The sequence below is a fragment of the Pterocles gutturalis genome, unplaced genomic scaffold (assembly GCF_000699245.1).
Source record: "Pterocles gutturalis isolate BGI_N339 unplaced genomic scaffold, ASM69924v1 scaffold32706, whole genome shotgun sequence".
Classification (NCBI taxonomy): domain Eukaryota; kingdom Metazoa; phylum Chordata; class Aves; order Pterocliformes; family Pteroclidae; genus Pterocles; species Pterocles gutturalis.
In genome coordinates this window covers 73045-96221 of record NW_010104101.1, presented here as the reverse complement: position 1 = coordinate 96221, position 23177 = coordinate 73045, and the positions used below count along the sequence as shown (strand labels likewise).

The 23177-nt window shown below is 39.4% G+C and overlaps 1 protein-coding gene across 1 annotated transcript in view; it reads left to right on the top strand.

Annotated features, from left to right (window-relative positions):
* Positions 1-399: 399 nt before the first annotated feature.
* The window catches only part of LOC104471573 (thrombospondin type-1 domain-containing protein 7B-like), a gene marked incomplete at both ends in the record, with an annotated part of 93033 nt that continues 70255 nt past the window's right edge, over positions 400-23177 (top strand). Inside the window, 4 exons of the mRNA XM_010086952.1 lie at positions 400-651; positions 7914-8083; positions 19099-19254; positions 20942-21139. Of these exons, the coding sequence (XP_010085254.1) occupies positions 400-651; positions 7914-8083; positions 19099-19254; positions 20942-21139 (776 nt within the window). The remainder of the gene's footprint in view (positions 652-7913; positions 8084-19098; positions 19255-20941; positions 21140-23177) is intronic.

Genomic DNA, 23177 nt, shown 5'->3' with positions numbered 1-23177 from the left:
TGGGAACGGTTACAAGTGGCGGTATTTCTCTTGGGCTTGTCTTTTATTTTCCATCCTGGATAAACTGATATTCTAACTGCACAGGAGTGAATATAGTGCCTTTCGCGTCTGTTCTAACTTGAAATAAGTTCTAACATTGAAATAAATTAGATATATTATTTGCAAACTCTTTGGCATGCAAGATTGCACCCAGAACTCCCTGTTATGTCCACTGCATTACAGCTCCTCTTATTTTCATTGTATTGCTGTTGATGCAGGTATTCTGATTTACCCCAAATGACCGTGGGTATCTTCTAGTTCAAGGCCAGACCCTGACTTAGGCTGAAATATTTGGGAGTTTGGTTTGGAAAAAAAAATTCAGCAAGACCTCCTCACTGATTTACTGTGTTCTCATTGCAGCCTCTGCCTGCAAGATCCTGTCCCTTTGACGTCCAAGTCCTGTGTCATCGCTAAAGACTGTGAAACATCCGAGTGGTCCACGTGGAGCTCCTGCTCGCGGACCTGCGGCTGGGGAGATCTCACCCCAGGCTTTCGGAGCCGGCGCCGCAGCGTGCGGAGCGTGGCGGTGGGCACCGGGAAGCAATGCCCAGAGCTGGAAGAGAGGGAAGCGTGCAGCGTGGGAGGAAAAGAGCTGCTGCAACCTTGCCCCAGGTAGAGCGAGTGCTTTTATCATAGTTTTCTGAAGTAAAGAGGCCCCTGTTTGATGACTGCATTGTGCAAGGCAAATCTTCCTTGCTCGGTGTTCCTGTGTGGAAAGGTTCATATGTCACGCTTTCTCTCTGTGTCTAAAATATCACTGATGTGATCACTGTTCACTGTGATTAGCGGTATTATTTATTGTTAGTAATATTCTTGTACTTGTTGCTATTATCATTGTTGCTATTACAATAATTAAACTTATATATAGAAATAAATTTAAATTACACCCGCTACAGTTTATATTTTCATATTTTAAAAACTGAGAGCAGATACTCTTGTTCTCTGAAGGGGCTGTCATATTGATTGCTGTGTCAGAGAATTTCCTCAGCTGCACAGAGACTGGCCAGGTCTCCGTGGCTGTGCTTTTATTGGCTTTGAAATTGTAATTTTTACATGAGATTTAACAATTCCCCTTCTCCTCCCCATAAAAAAATCCCAGTTCTCCTTGAGGAAAACGGGAACTGATCGGAGGTAATAGCCTGGACTTTACTCAGCTTCCCTCTGGATACTTCTTGAATTGGGAAACTTTGCAGTCCCTGAGTGCCTGCTTAGTTTCTGGCAATCTCTGTTCTGGCAGAAGGTGAGGATGTCATCCTTCTGGTCTGCAAATCCATGCCATTATGCTTGGCCAGGCTAGCACAGGGAGCTGCTACTTTGCTTTGCAGAGAAAATACAATATTTCTTAATTTTTCATGTGACATGTTCTGAGATTGACTGTAAAATGCTTCAAGATTGATAAAATTTTATATGCATGCAGATAAATCTCCCTGTCTGTGGATGAGTGTGTTTAATAGGAGGTGTATTCAGTGCTCAAGTCATGAGTTTCTGGGGCTTTGCCAGATACTGCCAAAACCTTTGATAAAGCCTTTGCATGATTCTTAGGAAGGCATAGCCTGTGAAAGTGTCTCTATATCATTGGGTTCATTCAAAATCAAATGCTGATCATTTTTATACACCCTGCTAGCAGAAGAGAGGAAGTATAAAAAAAGAAATATTCTGTTACTTGATTACATGCTACGAAAAGGCTCTTACAGAGTGATTTTTGCTCCTGCCCATACTCACATCAATTTCAAAGACAATAGATTAACACATTGTCTCGCTGATTTTGTATAGGAGCGTGGGTGCGGGTGACACCTGACTGGGGCAGACCAGCTGGCAGTTAATCAGAGAGTGAACAGACATGTGTCTGTACCTAGTTTCTCACTTCCACTTTTTGACATTTCATCATATTAAAGTGCAAATGATTGTAGGGACTTGGTGTAGAGCCAGGAGAGCCCAGAAGGTGAGAACCTGTGTAACACTGATAATTTTCTGGAGGTGCTGGTCTTACTATAGAAGCAAACCTGTTCTTTCGGTAAATTGCTGCTACCTAGATTTTCATGAGACTGTGAGCTCCTAAACGTTCCCTATCCTGCTATACCTGCTCACCTTCAGCCCTTCAGGCAAGATCTCCGGTGAAGTATCTGAGCAAGGATAAACTGCTTAATGAGCTAGCATAGAAAATAACATTAGACTTACATCTGAGTAGAGACACTTAACAAAAAAATGTTGAAAAAACCCCCAGCTTTGGCGTGGCTGTTTAATACTGCAGAAACCAGCAGGAACGAAAGGCTGTAACGTTGCAGTGTGTGCTGCGGGTCTGCCAGGCGTAAGGCTGTGGGGGCCAGAATTTTGTATCAATTGACAGAAGTCAAACATTTTAAGTCTGTTATTTATGTGTCAGCAGCTGGTGAAGGATGTCATTGGTCCATGTTACAGTTCACAGCCTGGTGATTTGGTGTTGGTCTTTGGCAACTGGTGACTGAGGTACTGGAAGTACTTCAGACTGGAAAGCAAGAGCTTTCAGCTGTTGAAGGGATGCAGTGTTAATCCCTATGAAGTCATATAAGAGGTCCTTGATGCTTCTGTTCTTCTTATTTGAGCATAGTCTCTCCACAGTGTAATACCTAGAAAGATTATGCTTTTTTTCCCCTTTAAATGTATGCCACCTCATCTGTGGCTTTGCTGAGGCTTGCCAAGCAGTTATCTTTTCTTTCTTCCCCTTTCAAGAAGATGATGAATTTAAGGAGATTTAGTAGCAGAAGTAAAAGGCTCTCTCCTTCATTTGTTTGGGCTCAACACAAACCATTCGTGCTTTCTTTCTGGCCTGTGTTTGCCTAATTAGTCTTAAAATTGTTTAAGGTGGGAATCCTATTTACTTTTCCAGTTCATGAGAATCTGCTCTTTCCTGGTTTTCGGTTGATATTAAGATAAGAAGCCTTTCCTTTAGCTTTGTTCTTTGGGCAAGAATTTTCAAAAGCATGCTCCAGGCACAGAAAAGAAAACAGATGAGGATGTAGACCAGAAAGAGAGAGCAAGTCTCTGAGCGGAAGAAGGAAGGGGATTCTCTAGAGGCTGTTTTTTAATGAGAGCACCCTGTGGCTGCTTGAAGGTGTATATTGCAGACTACATCCACCAGCGCAGAAAGCAGCAGCTCAAGAGGTAGTGCTTGCAGAGTTGTACTCAGCAGGGGGAGATGGGTGAAATTATAGTCCAGCCTCTTAAAAGGATCCAGGGGGAAAAAAAATACCTTCAGCTTTAAAACTGCTCTGTTAAATTGCTTCTATGCCCATTGGCAAGGCTATAAGTTAAAGGTCCCGTTGTAGGGACACGGCGAGTAGTGTAAATTTCTTCTTAAATGGGAAGGCCTTTTAATTTTATGGCCGAAGTTTACAATAACTTCTTCAATCAATAGTTTAAATGCAAGAAAATAAAACACTTTAATTTCATGTAGGACTCGAGAGCTTTGTGCTTTGTCAAACTTTTGGTTATTTGTTCTGAAGGGATTAGATTAAGTGCTTAAAAAACTTAAATACATTGGAGGTGATTCTACTTTCTTTTATTGTGATATAAATTTGGGATAGTTCAATTAAAGTGAGTGAGTATATACAGGTATAAAACTTGTGTAAGTGCTAAGAACATAAGTCCTGTAGACTAAAGAGACCAAGAGGTAACTATAAATCGGAAAGATATTGAGCACTTGTTTGTTGCATAACTGTCACTGAGTCATCAGTTTTAAAACAATGTATTATATCATTTTTATCCTTCATGTGTAGCTTTCATGTTCACTGAGAATAGACAGATTTTCCATAATTATGATTGTGTCTTTAAATCTTTCATTTTGGTTGTGGTTGCTATGTTACAAGACAGGGATTTAGGAAAAAAAAACCTCTTTGCTTTGTTGGAAATTCAAAGCTCTTCAGAAGTTAAATGATGGAAAATGGGAACATTTTAAGACCTAATTTTTTTCAAAAGGCTTGAGGTTACTGCTGAGTTACAGGTGTGATGGTATCGCTTTGTAAATGAAGCCCATCATGTGCCCCAATTAAAGATTAGGCATTAGTCTGAAGTAGGAAAGACCTGAAAGGAAACCCAGCAAACCATGCTGGTAGGCTGCTGGAGTCATGCGTTGGGAGTGGCAGCAACACTGCTCTTCACCCCTTTGACCTTCACCAGTTTTGGGCAGGCAGCAATGGCCTCATTCAGCTGGGCAGCTTTGTTACCTCCCCTTGGATCAGGAACCATCCGTGGTGAAGCTTTGGTTCTCCAGCTCCGTGCTGGACACTTCTCCTGCGGCTGGGTGCCACAGTGCCAGAGCTTTGCCTTGATCCTAACAGAAACCTGGAGGACCTGCTCATCTGCTTCCTCAACTGTTTAGCAGGGAAGTTCAGAGCGCTGCTTACGGTGTGAAAAGCTGTTCAGCTTTATCAGCCTAGTTCCCTCCTAGATACCTCAAGCACACACCTTATTGTTTCTAAACTAGCAGTTTTTTCCTGCCTATTTTCTTAAGAAGACTGATACGACTGTCTGTGGATTCTGGAGGTCCTCATTTGTGACGTTAAGTAGCTAGTCCTCTGACCATTGGCAATGGGGTCTATCAATCTTGGGAAGTAGCTAGACCTCCTGTAACTCAAACAGTGTTGTTAAAAAGTGGAACAAGCCTATTGGGAAGCCAAAGGCTGAGATTTTTTTTTTTTTCAGCTGTAGTAAGGGGTCTGTACGTAAATATGGGTCACAGCTAGGACTGTAACTTTACTGAGCTTGCACCAATCTACCTAGGTATTGGTGGGAGTTAAAATGAGATGTTAAATCCATTGATGTTTGAAATGGTCATGACTGACAGGTTTTGGCATAGGGATCACAAGAGTACACTGAAACTGTCCAACTTTGATATCCAAATGTGTAACGTCCCTTTCACTTCCTGAGTTATCGTGCTCTTCACCCTCTAGGGAAGGTGGATGGGATGGCTGGATGGTAATGGCCCCATAACTTAATGCTGGTACAGTGCATCTCTGGTGCCATCTTCTCTAACAACAGAATGTCCATAGTGGCAGTGGTGGCTTTGGTCATCTTCATTCAATTGGAGAAATTATCGCCCTGTGCTAAACGCATTGTGGATATTGCCAATAATTTGCAAGTATTGGCTTGAGGCTGACAAAGATACAAAACCCCCCAGGTATTTGCCAGCCATTAGTCTCTGTTCTTTACTAACGGCTATTAACAAGCTTCTGGTTAAATTTAAATAGAGATTATGCAGTCAGTTCCTCCTCGTTAAGTAATGTTAATTCTCATTGTCTTTAGTGTAGTCCGTAGGTGGCCAAACTAATACAAAATATCAGCCACACTGCTTAAATCCCTGCAAAGGGTCTGCCACAAAGCTGTCCAAAGTCACTACTGCTGTCTGGACAGGCCTTGGGTTAGGTTTCCCACTCGGGTATGGCAATCCCTTGGATATGTTTATGGTGTATTGGGCTTGTTAATGGCCATGAAAATGTGTGCCCTTGAAACAACTAATGCTTGGGGTCAGGATTTGAGGCTTTGAGAGCCTGGTCTAGTGGGAGGTGTCCAAGGCAGGGGGGCTGGAACTCGATGATCTTTAAGGTCCATTACGTGAGTCTATGAAAACTTGGGACAGCTGAGGGCATGTCCAGGTGGGAAGAAGGAAGATGGGCTGATGGGGCTGAGGCTTTGAGCTGCTCTCGGAAGAGCCGGCACTGTCTGGAGCACCCCATAGCTGTTCATTAAAGACTGCTCTGCGGCGTAGCACGGTATCCAGCTACTCTGTGAAAATATCTAAAGGGTTTTTTTTTTTTTTTTGTTTTAGATTCAGGAGCTGATGAAGTTTAATTATCTCTGAGCTCAGATTTCGTTATTTTGCATAATTTTAGTCACCGATGGCCTAATTTTCCTAGGTGTTAACTCCCACAGCTCACACTGAATAGGAGAAGCAGGTGCTCACACCTCTGGAAATGAGTCTTCAGGATCCAGAGTTCACGGCTGACTACCTAAGCCGGATATTCATTATCAGTTTTTATCTCGTCAATTATTGTTTTTAGAAACACTTCCCTAAAACAACTATTTCTATGGCTGTGGACAGATGTGTGTGTTCTATATTGAAGCTTCTAGTTTTGAAAGTGTAGACCTGACGAGCACAATGTCCTGAAGTGGTGTGGAGGAGAAATCCTCTTCACCCGGTGTCTGAAGAGCACTTTTCATTGCCTTTACGATAACAGGAAGGTTGAATTTAACACTGCAGGCCCAAGAAATGTGATTAGGAATTCCCAGAAAGAACTACTAGAAGAAAAAAATTCATGGCTGTGCTTTATATGTTGAGGGAGTGCAAGTATTTCATGCTTGTCATGTGAAAAGTGTGTTCTTTATCATTTTCTGTGTCAGTAATAAACCCTGTGAGTGTATGAAAATTTGCACATGATACTGTATATTATTTAAGAGAGCATGACAGCTCATCTGTAAAGTACCTGTAAATTAAAAGTAATTGGCAGTATTCACAAACATTTTCCATGAGTATGTTACAAAATTCCTAAGTGCCTTGTGACTAGAAATCATTCTTATGACCGTATTTACAACATAAGAAGTTAAGAGAACATTGATGTGTGCTCAGGCAAGCTAATGTATTTATTTTTTCATCTAATTTTGAGATGCATGTTTCCTTGCCATAGCTGTAGCCAGGAACAGATACCTGCTATGGAGAATCCACAGAATTCCAGTGTGGAAGGCTTTTTCTGCAGAGATGTCCCATTGTGCTTGAGTTTACAGCGATCAGCCAGCAGTTAACAAGCGTGGTTTTAACAACCATGCGTCTGCTGTAAGGGGAGAGAGCATTTGTCCTGAGGATAAAAAAAGGAAATTATTTTGCATAGTTTACATTACACAAAACCCAAAGATTGTATGGAAAAAATAAACTATGGAATTTAGAGGAGCAGAGGAATAAAGCAGCAGAAGCTTGAACAGATTGGTTATAAAAACAATATTGCCTAAAATCTGCGTTCGGGAAGCGAAGAAAAACTTTGGGCTCTTATTGACTCCACTGATACTGTGACCTGTGACTCAAAATGAATTATGCCTGTGAAAACTGTGGTATTAGAAATATGCTCTGTTTTCAGACATGATAGGGAACTAACTTTTGCTTTTCCCTGATACACAATACTATTGTCCCTATAGTTTGAATAAATTCTTCCTGGCATTTAAGCTTGTAAATACCAGTGACAATTGTGCAGCATTCACATATCTGTGCCCAAGAACGTTATCCTTCCTTGAAAACCATTAATGCTCTTTAGGTGTGAACTGAATATAGAATGGAAGTATTTTCATCTAGCGCTTGCTGGCTACCACAACTTCTGGAAATGGAAATGAGAGAACTGAGTTACTTTAGCCAATCCCTTGAAGAAAACAGTAGTACCCTGGGCGTTTATAAAGCTGTCACCCGTAGAAAAGCTGCCCAGGGCCTGGAGCTCCATTGACGTATGGGAGGTTTTAGCTGTTAAGTGCATTTCAGAGTGAGGTGTTCAGCTCTTGGCAGAGAGGTGGTTTAGTGGTTGCAGCCACATGTTTGAAAACTAGTTTTTGCACTTAATCGAACCTCTTAATCTTCATTCCTTCTTTGCACCCTGCTCAAAGGGTTTGTCAAGGTGATGTAGTGTTTCAGAACGCTTTGGAGATTAGTGCTATGTGAGAAATTTTACACAGGTATTCCAGACAAATAACAAATACTTAACCTTTGTAAATTTAACATTGAAAATGTTTTAAAACATTCCCTGTTTTGAACTGGGAAATGCTGCTGTAAAGATTAAACCAACTGTATTTTGTCATCTAATAAAGTACCACCTTCAGTCTTTTCAAAAGCTTGTTTTACCTGCTCCCTTTTATTTCCAAAGGTTTGCCTGGAGGGCGTCTGAATGGAAAGCTTGCCAAGTGTCTCTCCTCCTTGACCAGCAGGACCCTCGCTATCACAAGCACACAGGCCTGTGTGGCGGTGGCATACAAACCCGGGAGGTCTTCTGCGTCCAAATCACCGTGGAACTTGGGATGCACCGTGTGAAGGAAGGTATGTACGTCAGGTCATTCTGACCCACGTAGGTCTGAGGAAGAGAATTGGGGGAAAAAAAAGAGATAGGTAACATGCAATCATTAGTAGGCTTTGGCTAGCTGATGCCGTTGTTGTGTCCGTGCTATGTGTTGTGTCCAACACACAGGGAGGTGCTACTCGGCATCAGAGACAGCACAAGGGCATGGTCCTCAGGGTCCTGAGGAACTGCCAGGAGCCACAGCCTTCCAGGGTGAATTGCTACCAGTTCTGTAGTTTATTTGTATGGGAAGGTTTCAAAGGATGAAGGAGATAAATTTTGCTTGGAGTTGAGTTTTCTTCCTCTCTTATATATCAGGTATCCCAGCCCCTTGTTAGCTGAATACATTTATCTGAGGTTTTAGTCCTGATTTAGAGTATATAAAAAAGATGTCACACTCCATTCCAGATATGGCTTTAGCCTCTGCTTCAGATTGATACATAATCTTTCTTGTGATTTGAAGGGGAAAGCAAAAATAATATTGTCACAACTTCTGAGCAGACAAACGGTTTTTGGACTCTGGAAGTGAGTTATGTTTCTTTTAGAAGAATAATGAGTAGATACAGATGCATGATGAATAATTCATCTTAGGATGTTTTATTTACTCTATGTAGTGCTCCTGCAGAATGTTTTTGAGCAGAGATGTAAGATAATAAGAACACAATATTGTATCTTAGATTTATTTACTTACAAAGGCAAAGCAAATGTTTCCTGGATGCCCAGTGTGTCCTGGCATCCCACACAGATGGATGTTATAGAAAACCAGACCTGTTTTAATCTCTGCTCAGTCCATGCATAGTTACTGCCTCACAGCTCCCAAACATCTGGCACTACCTTGCTCTCCCAGCACAACCCCTCTCTCTTGTTTTGCACAAGTGTGTGATGCAGATGGCTTTCAAAGTAAGGAAAGTGCTGTTGATGAGAGGCCTATAATGTTTCTTGACTGTTTTCATCCTTCTGACCGCTTCTGTGGTCCGTGCAGACACTGTATGGTGGGTTGGTGAGCAGCAAGCTTTAACTGACTCCATTTACACTTTAGTCTTTATCAGTATTGTGAATTACTCCAGAAGATTAGAGGAGTGCATCTGAAACCCTTACACCAGTATAATTTGTGACAGAATAGGTGCTATATATCTGCTGTGTGATCACCTACAGGTTTTTCCCTTGTTCAAAGTTCAGTTTAACGTAAAAATCAGAAGAGCTCCCCTCAACAAAAAGGAAACACTGGCACACTGCTTCCTTATTTTTGCAGTTCTTACTCTTCTACAATAACCCTTTCTTTAAAAAAAAATCCTATAGCCAAAAAGCAAACATGCATAACAATTGTACAAGGTATAAATTATTGTTGTTCTTTCAGGGCAGTAGTGCAGATTTGCAGTCCTTAGAAAGTGAGAACCCCATCTGCTATCAAGATAGTAGCATGCAAATAGAAAGAGGGAAAGCCTTCCCTATTATCCCTCCCTATCCGGTAATATTCAGTGTGTCTCATTTACTAGCTGATCGATTTTTGTTCTATGAATAAATAAGGAATGACATATTTTCTGGACTCTTCTGGCAATCTGAACTGACAGAATACTTTCATTCATCATTAGGGCATCTCGTATTTTATTGTACCATTTATTCAGTGTTGGAGAGAAGATGAGGAAGTTAATCCTTCTATGTATAAGCAAATCTAGGGTCTAATTGCTACTATCAGAAGTGCAGTAATTTTTCTTTCTTCACCTCTTGAGTGTCTTTAAAGGGATCATTCAGGAATCAAACAAGCGAGTCTAATAGGATATTACCATCCATCACAATTGTTATTCTTCTGGTTACTTCCAATGAGAATTTGGACGTAAGCCCAATAACATGTGAAAGAAGATTTTGTCCCGTGGTCTCTCCAGCAGCATTCTTGGATAAAATATGTTGAATCTTGGTTGGAGACAGGTACCATCTGTGATGTATTTATACATAGTGCTCAAAGCTCTTTTATCCTCCAAGGATATCTCTCCAATTTTTCATTTTCTTAGACTTCCCATCTATTTCTTCTTTTATTAAAATGTATATATTTAGAAAGGTAGCCCCTCTTTTCTTGAGTCCCTTTATATCAGGTACACAGAAGGTTAAGTCTGCTGAAATCTTTCTATATTTTTATAATGAATTTCCAATTTGAAGATACTAGAAATGGAAAACTTTCACTCAGGTATTACTTTCAGAAATAAATTGGTAAGCTTTTGTATCTTTCTCCCCCAAGAGGTGACCTAACGAAGAAATCCCTGTCTTGATCCAAGTGAAGTTAAATATTTTTCACACCTTAATGAGGAAGGCCCTACCTTTAACATGGATGATGAGTATTTGGAGGCAGAAGGTCTTCCAGTCTTTGAAGTCCTTTGTAATATTCCTGTATTCTGAGACTCTTACGTCTAGACGAAGCCGGCAGGGAACACTTGGTAAATGTGTAGAGTTGTGTCATTCAGACGTCTGTATTTCTGTGTATATAGGTAAGCCAATGTATAGGCACCTAAGTGAAGAGACTGCTCTATTTTTGATGTTAACTATTCTGTCCAAGGAACCTACATCTCTACTCAGTTGTGAGGCTTGTGTTAATTCAGGCTGAACTTTAACACAATTAGCTTTAAAAAGATCCTTGTGTCTTTTCTTTAAGTATCTCATTGAATTTTAGCACATTTAAATTTCTAATGCTTAATTATCACAGAGAGAGGTGGTCATCTAATACTTCAAGTTTATCATTATTCTTTTGATACCCAGAGATAGAAGCAGCAAATCTACATGATTGAAATAATGTTGCTTTTAAGGAGGAGACAAATTTTGCACAAAAGTAGGATAGAATATGCAAGTGAGCTACCTATGGTACAGCTCTGATCTGCCCCTTCTCTCCTTTGTCTCTGGATAATCCCTGTCCTGTGTCTGGAACCAACTGTAGGCATGGTGGTGGTTACCCTTCTTCCTACCTCTTTTTTAATGTAAATCTGTTCACTCATATAGAAGGTGTTTTAAATAAAGCAGAAATACAGATCCTCAACTTATTTTTAAGGCCAGATACTGCTAACACAGGACACTTGTATTCCTGACTTTTGTAAGTGGGCTTTTCTGGATTAAGATAACACTTTTGTGACTGTTGATTTTATAAAATATTATCTGAAATGTGTTTTCTTGCAATAAATTTTTGCCGCGATAAATGTTAATTAATCACATTGCTAACTATCAATCCCCAGTGTATCAACAAAAAAGACATTTGGTAAAAGTATGGATGAATATTATGAGAGTTATATTTAGAGAGTTTATGAAATCTCTCTTCTTGTTTGGCAATACAACTCTCCTCTCGATCACAAGTCCAATAATATGGGAATTAAAATTCCTCTTAGAGTCTCGGGATGGTGTTTGTGTTTATGCTCTAACAGTTAATAAACATATGAGGTTCCTACATTTAATCTTCTTCCTCAGGAATTTTTTACCTTCTTTCCTGAAGGCCAGGGAGTATGGTTTTGTTTTCTAATTAAATTTTGCTCTTTGGATTTATCTAGAGACTATAACTCTTTATCAGTAGTCTGGGTGATGGCATCCCTTATAACATTCTCCAGAAGCATCTCCTCTCTTCTCTGAACTAGTTACCTACTGTCCCCAGTGACTGCGGTTGCTGTTCTCTCCATATTTCCTGCAGCTTTCTAACTAGGGATCTGCCTGCCCTGTCATTCTTTTGTAAAATTTGTGCCTTATATATCTTGACATTTTTTCTTTTCTACTTGTTTGAATGAGATCCAATTTACCTCTCACTTTCAGGATTTTCTTAGAATGTTTTTTGGAGCCTGTCTGCTTAAGTTTTAATTATAGGACTGAAAAGACCTTTGTGAAATGCTGTTCTTCCTTGAATCTTCTTTATTGTTTACCCAGTACCGTAAACTTGGCTAATAAAATGTATCTCTTATTACCATCTCACCAGCAAATCATTGCAGTTTCTATCTTCTTAATCTTTGTTATTTCCATCTGAAAATCCACATTAAATTCTCATACCTGTACAAGGTTCTGAAGTTTTGTTTACCATTTTTTTTGCTTAATGAGTTTCTCCATCATATTTGTCTTCATATATTTATTTTTATTTTATCTTTGATTTCAATAGCAGGTGTGTGAGGCAGTTGTGCCTTCATTATTCTTAGATACCTTTTAGTTTTACCCTGCAAAACAATTTCTTATAGAAGACTTTATGTCTTTTAAACACCTTTTTTCTTTTGAGAGGTATTCAAGCCTCACCTGTTGGTAGACATAGTTTATTGACTGACTTATTCCAGTGTAGTTCACCAGCCTATACTAATTTTTGCTTTATTTTTAGACTGCAATTCCATCTGGTTCATCTTACATAAGATTTTTTTAATAATCTTGTGTGTCACCAGCTGTAGCAGGAAATACTCCTTTAGTCTATTTACAATTCAGGACTTAGTAATACTCAAGTCCCTTTTCAGTTCTAATGGTTACTTTCTGATCCATCCCTGGGTGTCTTCCCATATATATTTTTGTCTTACAAGCCACTTCCCTGACAGAATCCTTAAATGATCTGAAAGTGTTCCGCTGCACTTTCATCTGAGTTCTGCTTATACAAGTCTCAAAATGATAATTTTATGGCCTTTATCCTTTCTTGTTTTCCAAAAATACTGAGCTTGCTCCCTACTTCTGATAGACAGAAGTGTCTAATCTTTTCTTATCTGATGAGTAAACTATTCAGACTATTCTTAACTCACACATGGGAGATGTTTTGGCACTGTGTGTTATTTTCCAGAAATTAGTGTCTCTTTGGAGTTGCAGAGAGATTAATTTAAGGACTCCTTTCATTCATATCTTCTGTTATTCTGTATTTATTCTCATCCCTTTATTTCTGTGCTTTTGTCTTTTTTAGCTCTAAAATATGCGTGTTTTGCCTTCTCTGTACACTCTGTTTCTTAATGAGGGTGCCACTTTTTTTTCCCCCTGAAAGTTCTTTGTTCTGCTCTGAATCATGATCTTCTAGTGTATGTCTTCTGGGGGATTAGTATTTCAAATTGGTGCCTGTGGCATCTGTTCCATAAACTATGGAAGTACTTTCAGGAAGAGAGAAATACCAGCGAAGAGTCCTCTTTGAACATGCCACCATCCCCGTGGGTGCTAGCTGTCCTGTGAGCCACCAGCTCCCACTCTTCAGAGGCAGTAAGTTGGTTGTGCAGGTCGTTGTCGTTTATGGCTGTTGCCATCCTGCATATTTGTTGGGAAGAGGCTGAGGTGATGGAGATAAGCTGCCCGTAGGAGTTGGTGCGGGATATGCACTGTCGGGATGAATATGATCCCTGTGTGGAGTATGAGCCCTATATTAAATGCACACTGATTTTTTTTCAGATTTACGCTGGTGAAGCTGCAGGAATAAGAAAATTGATTTACTCTACAGAAATTAGCATTTAGGGACTTTAATGATTAAATCCTGTTTTTGTCTGGTTTATGAAATTGAAAAGGAATAGGTTAGAATATATTAGTGATGAGAAAACTTGACTAGGGCCCTAGAGGGGAGAGAACTGATGGTCAGCAGTGGTGTAAAAAAAGCTTTGTGCAACTGGGTCATGGTACAGCAACAGGAGTATCCAGCCCGCGGCTTAGTTGACCTGATTCACAGAAACCATGTTCTCAGGTGGAAACAAAGCCTTCTAAGGATCCCCCTCATCCCAAAGTAGTTATTTATCATTGGGATGACCAAGCTGGCTTGAAAAGATGAGAAATACACCTCTGGAATGTAAAATATATTCAGGCAAGTCTGCATCAGATTTATATTGCTGGGATGCCAAGTTATTGATCTGTAAGCTCACCAAATGCTGAGCAGAATTTACAAAATACAACTCACATAATGGAAAAATAAATATGTAACAGCTGGCTTCTTCAGGGGAAACCCTTTAGAAGCAAGAGAGGAAATGATTTTAGTCAGATTGTTGCGGTGCTTGGCAGTAGTGTTTAAATGTGAATTTCAAAAATCTTAGTTTGAATCTGTTAGGGAAAAAACCATTTTCCCTAATGTCTTTTAGAGGTGTAATATTTTCAGTTCTTTCATGTCTAGAAACTAATTAAAGTACAAGAGGAAAATAATGTATAAAAAGACTTTGACACTGAAAGAAGTGTCCCTTCTAAAAGGTGCCTTGTAAAGAACATGCCTTTTTTTGTCAACAAGCTATCTGATATGACCATGAAATATTTATCTCTTTATAACTACTTTTATTTATATAACTGGCTTTGGTATGCAGCAAATAATATGCTGCCCAGTCTGCTCACGTGAGATACTAGGTTTTGGTTCAAGGTTTTATCTTTGAAAGCTAAGTTTTTTATTGCATTTGTATTTTTATCCTTATTTCCTGCCACTGGAACTGAATTAATCTTACTCAAAACAGTGACAGTTTGTTCTGAGTTATTCTTCCTGTTTTCCTTGTGGCTTCTCTCACGTTCTCTGGTGGTCTCCTCCAGTAACTGCCAGCATCTGGTGGCCTTTTCCAGACAACAGCCAGCAAGGTTCAAACATTGTGGAGAATCCTCTTCTTCCTTGCCATCGTTGCCTTCCCTGCCATCCCAGCATCCCTGCTGGCTCCACTGTTTTTCCTGGACACTCTTGATGACTTGTCACCTCTGGTCTGCGGTTTCTGTCGATAATCTCTATAAATTCTGCTGTAGCAAAAGAACACAGTATCCCATTTGGGATCAGGATCCCATCATACAGCACAGGGTATGAGCACAGGGAGACTTTCTCTTCCACGAAGTGCTAATAGTCTGTATCACTTGAGTAAAATTGTCAGGATCTTTATTGTTCTAGAATACATTAAACCGTTGTTGCTCTTGGCGATCCGCTATTAACCCTCTTTCATGCTGTGATTAGCCTTCTATTCATACTTTGTTTCTTGTCTATGAAATAGATTTTCATTGAAAATAGGACTTCAACTTTGTGCCTTGTGGCTTCAAAACTAATTGCTTCTTAAAAGCATAAAGGCCCCCGTTCCATCAGGCACGGGGTGCTTTAGGCTTTTGTAATGGAGGGATGCACCAGACTGGGGCTGTTGTCATTTCCAGGCTGGTTAAATCACATTCACCACTTCTCCTTTGTCTAATCTTTTGTTTTTGCTTACAAATTACTTTACAAACATTGTGCTGGGTTTATCCCTATTATGTTTTACACATGTAGGTGTTTTTGTAACACAGCTCATTCCTTTGTGATTTTCTCAAGTAACTTCCCTTCGTATTGATCCAAGTGTCTTTGGTTTATAAGTCCTGGCAAAGGCAGTAAGAACTTTTACAACAATGTGTCCTCCCTTTCTTGTACCCTGACAATCATGAATTTGGCTCAGTTTTGACAAAAGATGTGGTAAACATCTGGATTTATTGCCTTGAGAATTGAATATTAGCTAAAATATGGCTGCACCACTATGTGTGAGACAGCTCGGATATTCTTTTTGTGTATTCCAGATATGTTAACAATATTTAGAAATGTCTCATTTAGTTGTTAATATCAGAAATACTTGTTTTTTTCATTGTAAAAAGGAAACTAAGTTAAGGTCCAGGAAAGAAGTGTTATATATCTCCTGAGGAGTGAAAAACTAAATTTAAAAGGAATCATTGCAACCAAAATCCTGTCCTGTACGTTTCTCCATCTCTCTGGTCATCATTGCTTTTTACCACAGTGTTGGTATGCATGCCGGCAAGTATGTGTCCATATGACTATATTCAGAGATTATTTATTTATTGACTTAAAATTACATTATGGAAATAATCATATCAGGGCTGATTTGCTCTTCCACTCTTCCCCCAAATCACTACCTCAGTAAAAAAATATAAGGAAACAAGATACTTTAGAACCCAATTTATTATCTCCTGCTGGTAGCAATAACCTGAAAATAACAGCAAATAGTAAAATACAAACTTGAGGCAGACACTGGTGCTGGGAACAGCTGTAGTCGCATTTATAAAGGATAGATCCAATATAACAGCTATAGAAAAGTGCAATGTTTCAGGGGCTCCCAGATTAGTACTTGATTGCTTTTTCCAGTTTGTTCTATAGATTGGGAAGAACATAGGATTTTAAAAGGTACGAACAAGTGTAATAAGTAAGCTGCTACTTGAATCAGAGATATTGCTTCCCCCCTCTCACTCTTCTCTTCCCTGGCTTCCGTCTTTCCCCTTCCCCCAGAAAAGTGGCTAATATTTTTACAAGGAAAATAATGACACAAAAAAGCACTTTTTGTATATGAATGTAGGAAAATTCCATCACAAAGTCAATTAATGAGCAAGATCAGAAAGCTGCCCAGTATGCAAAGACAGTCCTAGCAGCTGTGTTCGTTTATCATAAGCAGAATGTGAGGTTTTTTCCTGAACAGGGCGTCCCCAGCCTGGCTACCTATGTCTTTTTGGAGGCTACAGTGTGTGAGAATTTTGGCATTGAAAAGATTCACAGAAAAAAATCAACTTATAGTTTATTTAAAAAAAAAAGTATTAAGGTATGAAAGAATAGCGATAGAAAATCATATCAAGCTTTTAAATGAAACCAGTGGAAATCAGAGTTGTCAATCAAATGGCTGAAGAAGGGATGAAACTCTTTTATAGAGGACCCTGCTGGTCCATCCAGTCACTCTGGTTATCGGGATGGAAAATGGGGCTCTTTGTACCTGCCTGGTTTCGGAAAAGGATGCTATGTAAAAAAAATGCAGCTTGTTTCTTGTTCTTGTCTTATTCCTGAAGGCTTTCACTGGAGGATTGTAGTCAGTGTAGAATGCGTATGAACTGGCACAGACCTGGAATATGTTTGGGTATTTGATTAGAATAGTCTGTGTATTTTCTGATTTGCATTTTACAGATTATATGGAATTACTTAAGGAAGTGGCTAAACAAAACAGGCTTATTCTAGTGACAAATAGGATACTGGTCCTTGGAAAAGAGCTCCCATTGCCAGAATTAACAGCGGCATTAACCCAAGGGAGGAAGAGGATCAGGAAGGTGGTTGGTGGGAAGAGGAAGGCAGAGTTTTCCTCCAGAATAGCAAGGAGTCTTCCATGAGTCTGGGATGGCTGGTAGACTCAGCCTGCCAACAAAACCCCACCCCTTGAACTTTTTGTAGTAATTTTTTCTTGTTTTTCTTTTATCCTAACTCAATGTAAAATAGCCTTGGCACCACTGGTTGTAGCTGGTTAGTTTTCAGGGCAGGAGAACCAACCTGCTTTATCAGTGACGTCCACATTTAGATGGTTAAATTGCAATATAGAAACAATCTGAAAATCGGTGAGGGGGAAAGAGCCATTCCTAACGACGGTGCCTTGAGTTAGAGCAGAGCAGGACTGGACTTTATTCCTTGGGCTGATCATATGCACTCAAATTAATTTAATTTCTTCAAGTGAACTCTCCAAAAATGATACAGTTTTGCGATGCTTGATGCTGAAAGGCAGGTTAAGCCATGCATGAAACTTCTTGGTAAGATAAATACTCTTATCCTTAAAACTCCCATATTTATCTCATTCTGTCACTTCACTTGAGAGGTCTGGAACAGGTCTGTTTGTTAGCATTCAGGTGAATTGTATTTATGCCACCTGGTTGTAATCTCTAAATGAACTTGTCAAAGGCCTTACAGTGTCTCAGAGATCATTCAGAAAATGGTCTTTTTTACTAACATATTATATTTCAGCATAGAATTAAATCATGTCTGTTGTTTAATCCTGTTATTCTGATGAGCTGGAATCATAAGCACTGATATTGGTCTTAAGTCTCAGCTTCAGGATGTGCAAGTCGAATTTTACTGGGATTTTGAGCACTGAAGTCTTGTGTTAAAAAAAATAAAATTGTTTTTCTTCAAATGATTCATTGTAAAGAAAATGGTAAAATATCAGGAAAAGAAAAGATTACTCCTATATTGGGCATATTTTTATAAATTCTTTTCAAGTCAATTCCATGCGTGGAAGCAGAGAAAAATAGACATTAAAAATAAAAATGAGGATAAAGCAAACTCAGTAGCTATAAAAATTAATGAAGTCTTGGTAATTCTATGGCAAAGTAAACTCAAACAAGCCTTTGTCTTTTGAAAGACTGCTTTGATATTGATTTATCTAAAGAGGCAGCCACATTCAGCCCATAATGTAATTAAAATGCAATATCATATAATGACTCAGAAGATAGATTTAAGAGTATTTCCCCTTCTTTTCCTTCCTCCTTCTGCCCCTAATAAAAAGGCAAGAGAAGTTAATTGAAACTGGACGTCTCTTATGATAAATGAAAATACAAAGGGAATCAACTTTCCAAATTTATTGTCACTATCAACTCAACTGGTACTGGGCAGAGCCTGGGGTCAGCTCATCTCTTGGATGAAGAGGTCTGGAGATCCATGCCTGCCTTGGGTGCAGGCAACTCAAGGAACTATCTCACCTCCCAGGCAGGAAGGATGCTTTCTGCATATGTCCCTATAGAGGAAACCAAGAGCTCTGCTCAATCTTGTTGAAAGTAGATGAAGTCAATTCAAAGGTCTGGACCCTGCAGCGGTAATCTAGAGGTGGCAGCACCCCTGAAGGGGATGGGTATGGGGAGACTCCCCCGTGCTCAGGCTTTGGCAGCTGCCTCTCCCTGGCTCCCGACTGCAGCATGTGCTTTGTGCATTCTCTTCTTCTGCACCTTTCTCTTTGGTATGATGTAAAGCGCTCTCCTTGGCCATGAATGTGGGGGATTAGATTCTAGTTTTGCTCCAGCACTGTACAAAATCAGCACTGAATTTAGTATTAAAGCACCTATTTACCATTAAGCATAGTCTTAATTAGCCTGCTGAATATGGATGATTTAGATAAAACTTTATGTGCCTGGCTGAACGGCGGATTAACATTTTGCTGTGGGAGATAAGACCCTAACAAAGCACTGGATTTTGGTGCGTCCTGGAAAGCGAAGGCCAGCAGTAAACTCCGGAGATCTGTGCATTGGTCAGGACAAAGCTACAGTCCTGCTTTTCCTTTTTCCTTTCTTTTTTTCCTCTTAGTTACTAGACCAGTTGATGGGAAGCTTTGCCTGGGTCCTGCTCCCTCCAGCTCCCAGCTGTGTTACCTGCCGTGCCCATCTGCCTGCGTGGTGTCCGCCTGGTCGGTGTGGGGTCCCTGCCTGCCCGAGAACTGCCAGGACCACCACGGAAGAAGAGGTAACGGCTGCTTTGATATATTGTTTTTGCAGCATTGGGAGTTCTAAAGCGAGTAGTGGAATATTATGATAAGATTGCAAAAGCAGTGGTGTCAAATTCTGATCAGGAGCTTAATTTTTTTTTTTTTAATTACTCTAACATAGGATGAAGCTCTTAGATGTGCATACAGGAGTGGAATATGACCTTTAAAAGCTTTTTTTGCAGTTATTCTTGAGAGAAGGAAAAAAAAAAGATAATATTTTCAGCCCGATTCCGATCCTTTTATCCTGCACTGAAGTTGTAGCAAAGGAGGATTTCTTGGGATAGCAGATGCAAATCTCCGTAGTGCCAGGCTGTCCCTCCCTGATTCTCCTCTGAAGTCCTGCTGCTTGGATTCAACAGCAATTGTCAGATGAGATTGAGGGGTGGCAGGACTTGGGGGGGGGTATTCCTCCTGCCATCTTGGAGTTTAAATTCACTCAAGAGATTGTTCTCATTGTTCTGGGTTTGGTTTAAATTCATAGAAGAAGAGTACTCAAATGTAATTTAACCCCCCCACCAGATCTGAATTGCCCAGCGTAAGTGTTTCTTGCTGCAACACTTTGAGATCCATTGCAGAGCCTTTCTTTCATTTACAAAATAAGTTGAAAAGATGACTGTTGGAGTTCATGTCAGGGAATGAATATTATTGTTTGGAAATTACACTTTTCTGAAAACAAAGTAAGTTTTGGAAGTGATTTGAGCTGGTCAGAATTTTTCAAATTAAAAAAAAATATGGTTAAATATAAGCAATTGCAAAACCATTTAATTTTTAAATTGTTTTGAATTATTTCCTTTTGCTGGTTTGAGAATAGTGGAAGTTCAGTCTCTTATATTCTCTGGAATGTTTTATTTTTCCTTTTCTGTTTTATGGCCAAGGCATTTCCATATGGCCTCCACTGATGTTGTGTTTTTGCCCCTTGTCTGAGACTGTTCTTGGAAAGACCGCCATGGATTTTTTTCTGCCTTTCTTAGAATTCTGTGTCATTTACATAACAAAACATGCTGAAAGAGACTTGCCTATTAGTTCTGCATTTTATATAGCAACATGACTTTCAGTTTTATTCAGAAGGAGGTAGATTATGTAATCAATTCTTTCATTATTTCTGTAACCTTTTTCTTCCACTTTACATTTGAATCTTCCAATTTAATAGGATGTCATTTCAAAGGGGTCTGATATGCATTATGTATCAGAAATCCTTACACCTTCATAAAGTGGAATACTAATTTCTCCGTAAACTGCTCTGCTGTATCTCAAAACAAGAATTTTCATTAGTGGGTTCCCAGGCAGAATATAGATGTCTTTTGTATCTTCAATACCTTAACTGGTTCTCTCTTTTTATCTTTAGTTGTTATTACTTTAATATATGCATCAGTGGCAAATTCCTATATTTGGATATGTGTATTTCTATCTAGTGTCAATGAAAGGAAAAAAAATTTGAAAAATGTGGGTTACTGGAATTCTTTAGGCACTGTTAGATTTTGCATGCCCAGGCTGTGGGCACATACAGCCAAGTGCTGTCCCAATCAATTCACTTTCTAAGTGCTGTACCCTTGTTTGTCTTATATCCTCCAGTTACAGATGCCCTATATAGTCCTTTTGCTACTAGATTATTGGTATAAAGAGTTTTTTGCTGTTGTCTACTTAATTCAGTTTCTCTTTTTCCAGGTTTTAGAATGAGACAAAGGCAAGTGATCGTGGATCCGGTAGGCACCCTGGCAGCTTGTCCGCATTTAATTGAATCTATTCCCTGTGAAGACCCGGTGTGTTATGAGTGGATTGTTTCAGAAGGAGTATGTGTGACTCACCATGGAAAATGCGGTCCTGGAAACCGCGTCCTGAAAACTACATGCAAGAACAAGAAAGGTACATAATGGTATTGTCTTAAAAGCCCCGTGGTTTTTCGTGCCTCCTTTAAAAATGGCATTCTGCTGCAGAGCAATTGTGATTATTTACAATAGCTCCTAACAGAATTTTTATGAAACTTTCAGATGTTGGGGTAGACTGTGATGTTAATGAAATCCTAGTGCTGATATTACCTGGGATTTGCTTGGAGCCTTCTATTCTATTTTTCTGTAAAGGAGATGGTCCACCAGTACAGGTCCTGTGTTGTCACTGCTGGCCTGATCATGACCCCAGTGGGATACCAATGGCCTGATTCTCTCTAGAATCTTTTATTTGCACATCTTGTACTGAAGTTGGACTGTCACCGAGGCCAGCAGCACTATGGGCATTCACAAAATTAATCTGGCCCCTAGCATTTCTTCTGTCCTCAGTTTTTAGTGTGAAGTCTGAATGTTTATCTCATTACGATAACTCTCCTACCATCAGAAGAAGGGATGCTTGGTTGTGCTGCCAAAATTAATACAAGAATTAGATGTAAATGATACGATTGTACTAAGTAATACTTTACGTGTCGGCAGTTTGAGACTTGCAGTGTGTTCAGTTTACAAGTTGTTAATAATGAATAAGTACATTTTTATATGACTTTTACAAACAACCAGCAAGAGCTTATTTCTTGTGCATGGTTTGAACCTCAGCCAAAAGTTTCATTTCTTGATAAGGTCAGTGTTGTCAGATCTTTAGATTCAATTACATGGAGCACGATTTTGCAGTCCTTAGTCACAGTGAAACTGTGCTGTCATCTCAAAAGTAGCAAAATTGTGGAACTGTAGAGCCTGATATTATATTTGAAATGGAGAATTCTTTTACATGGTGCTCAAGACCGATCACGGGAAACAATTTTGAGTTGATAACAAGAGGGGTTAATTGGCAAGTGGCTAAAAACAGTGAGTCATTTATGAGGCATTAGAATCTGACAGAATAAAATAATGGCTGCTTTGAAGAGTACAGATTCCCCTGAAATACATCTAAAATATATGTGGTTTCCTTGTAAGTTTGTGAAAATGGGGCAAAACCCCCCAGACCTTGACTGTTATAAAATTTGGTCTGAGTGGTCTCTTCTGATGTGTGATCATAACTGTAGGTCTGGTCCTACTCTAATGTGTGCAGATGGAGTCTTGTATTGCTAAGGAGCACCGTGTACTTCACACTGATAAAACTGTGCCAACATCCATTTTTATGCTCCAACTTGTGACTTGGAAGGGAAGCATATAACATGGCAGATGCTCATTGATCTCTGATCAAATGTTCTTTGTGGCTATGATCCTTAAGAAGCCATGCCTCTGAAGTGTCTCTTCTTCACGTAATTGTTCAACAAGATATTGGAAGTATCTCAGTACCCTTTTTCACTTCAATTACTCTGTGCGTGTTCTAGTTCCCAAGAAAAAAAAGTTGTGAGATTCTTCCCACCCTACCACCTCGAGGCAAATGTCACTAATGTGATCGTTGTCAAGTTCTAATTGAGAAGGTTTCACAAGGAAATATCCAGATCACTAGGCAGATTAGAAGCACTGGTTAATAATAGTTTTAAAATTTTCTGATTTTTTTGATCCAGTATGGTAGGATTGGTGTAGGCCTTAAACTTAGAATTGAATAAACAAGTCAAATTCTTTCTTCTTCTGTCATTCCAGTAATATTAGTTGCTTTGTAACTTTTTTTTCCTTCTGGGATGTTCTCTTAACTAAATTCCCATTGCAATAAGTGATCTATTTTCTTGGATAAAAGTTAGAGTACGTTGCAGAGTTGCATACAATGTTTTTCCTGGAATAGTTGGTCAGTAGGTAGTGGGAAGCCAGCAGGGAGTCGCGTGAAACTGAGAGAAATCAATTATGGGTAAAATAGCGTAAGGTCTATGCTAATGCCTAACATTATACAGGTCAAAATTCTGTGCAAGTAACTGCCCTACTGAAAGCGTTTAGAGTAACTGCATTATGTGCTGGTATTTTCATTTACTTAGACATCTTTTGTAGAATTCAGCTCCATATCCTAAAATCCAGTCATT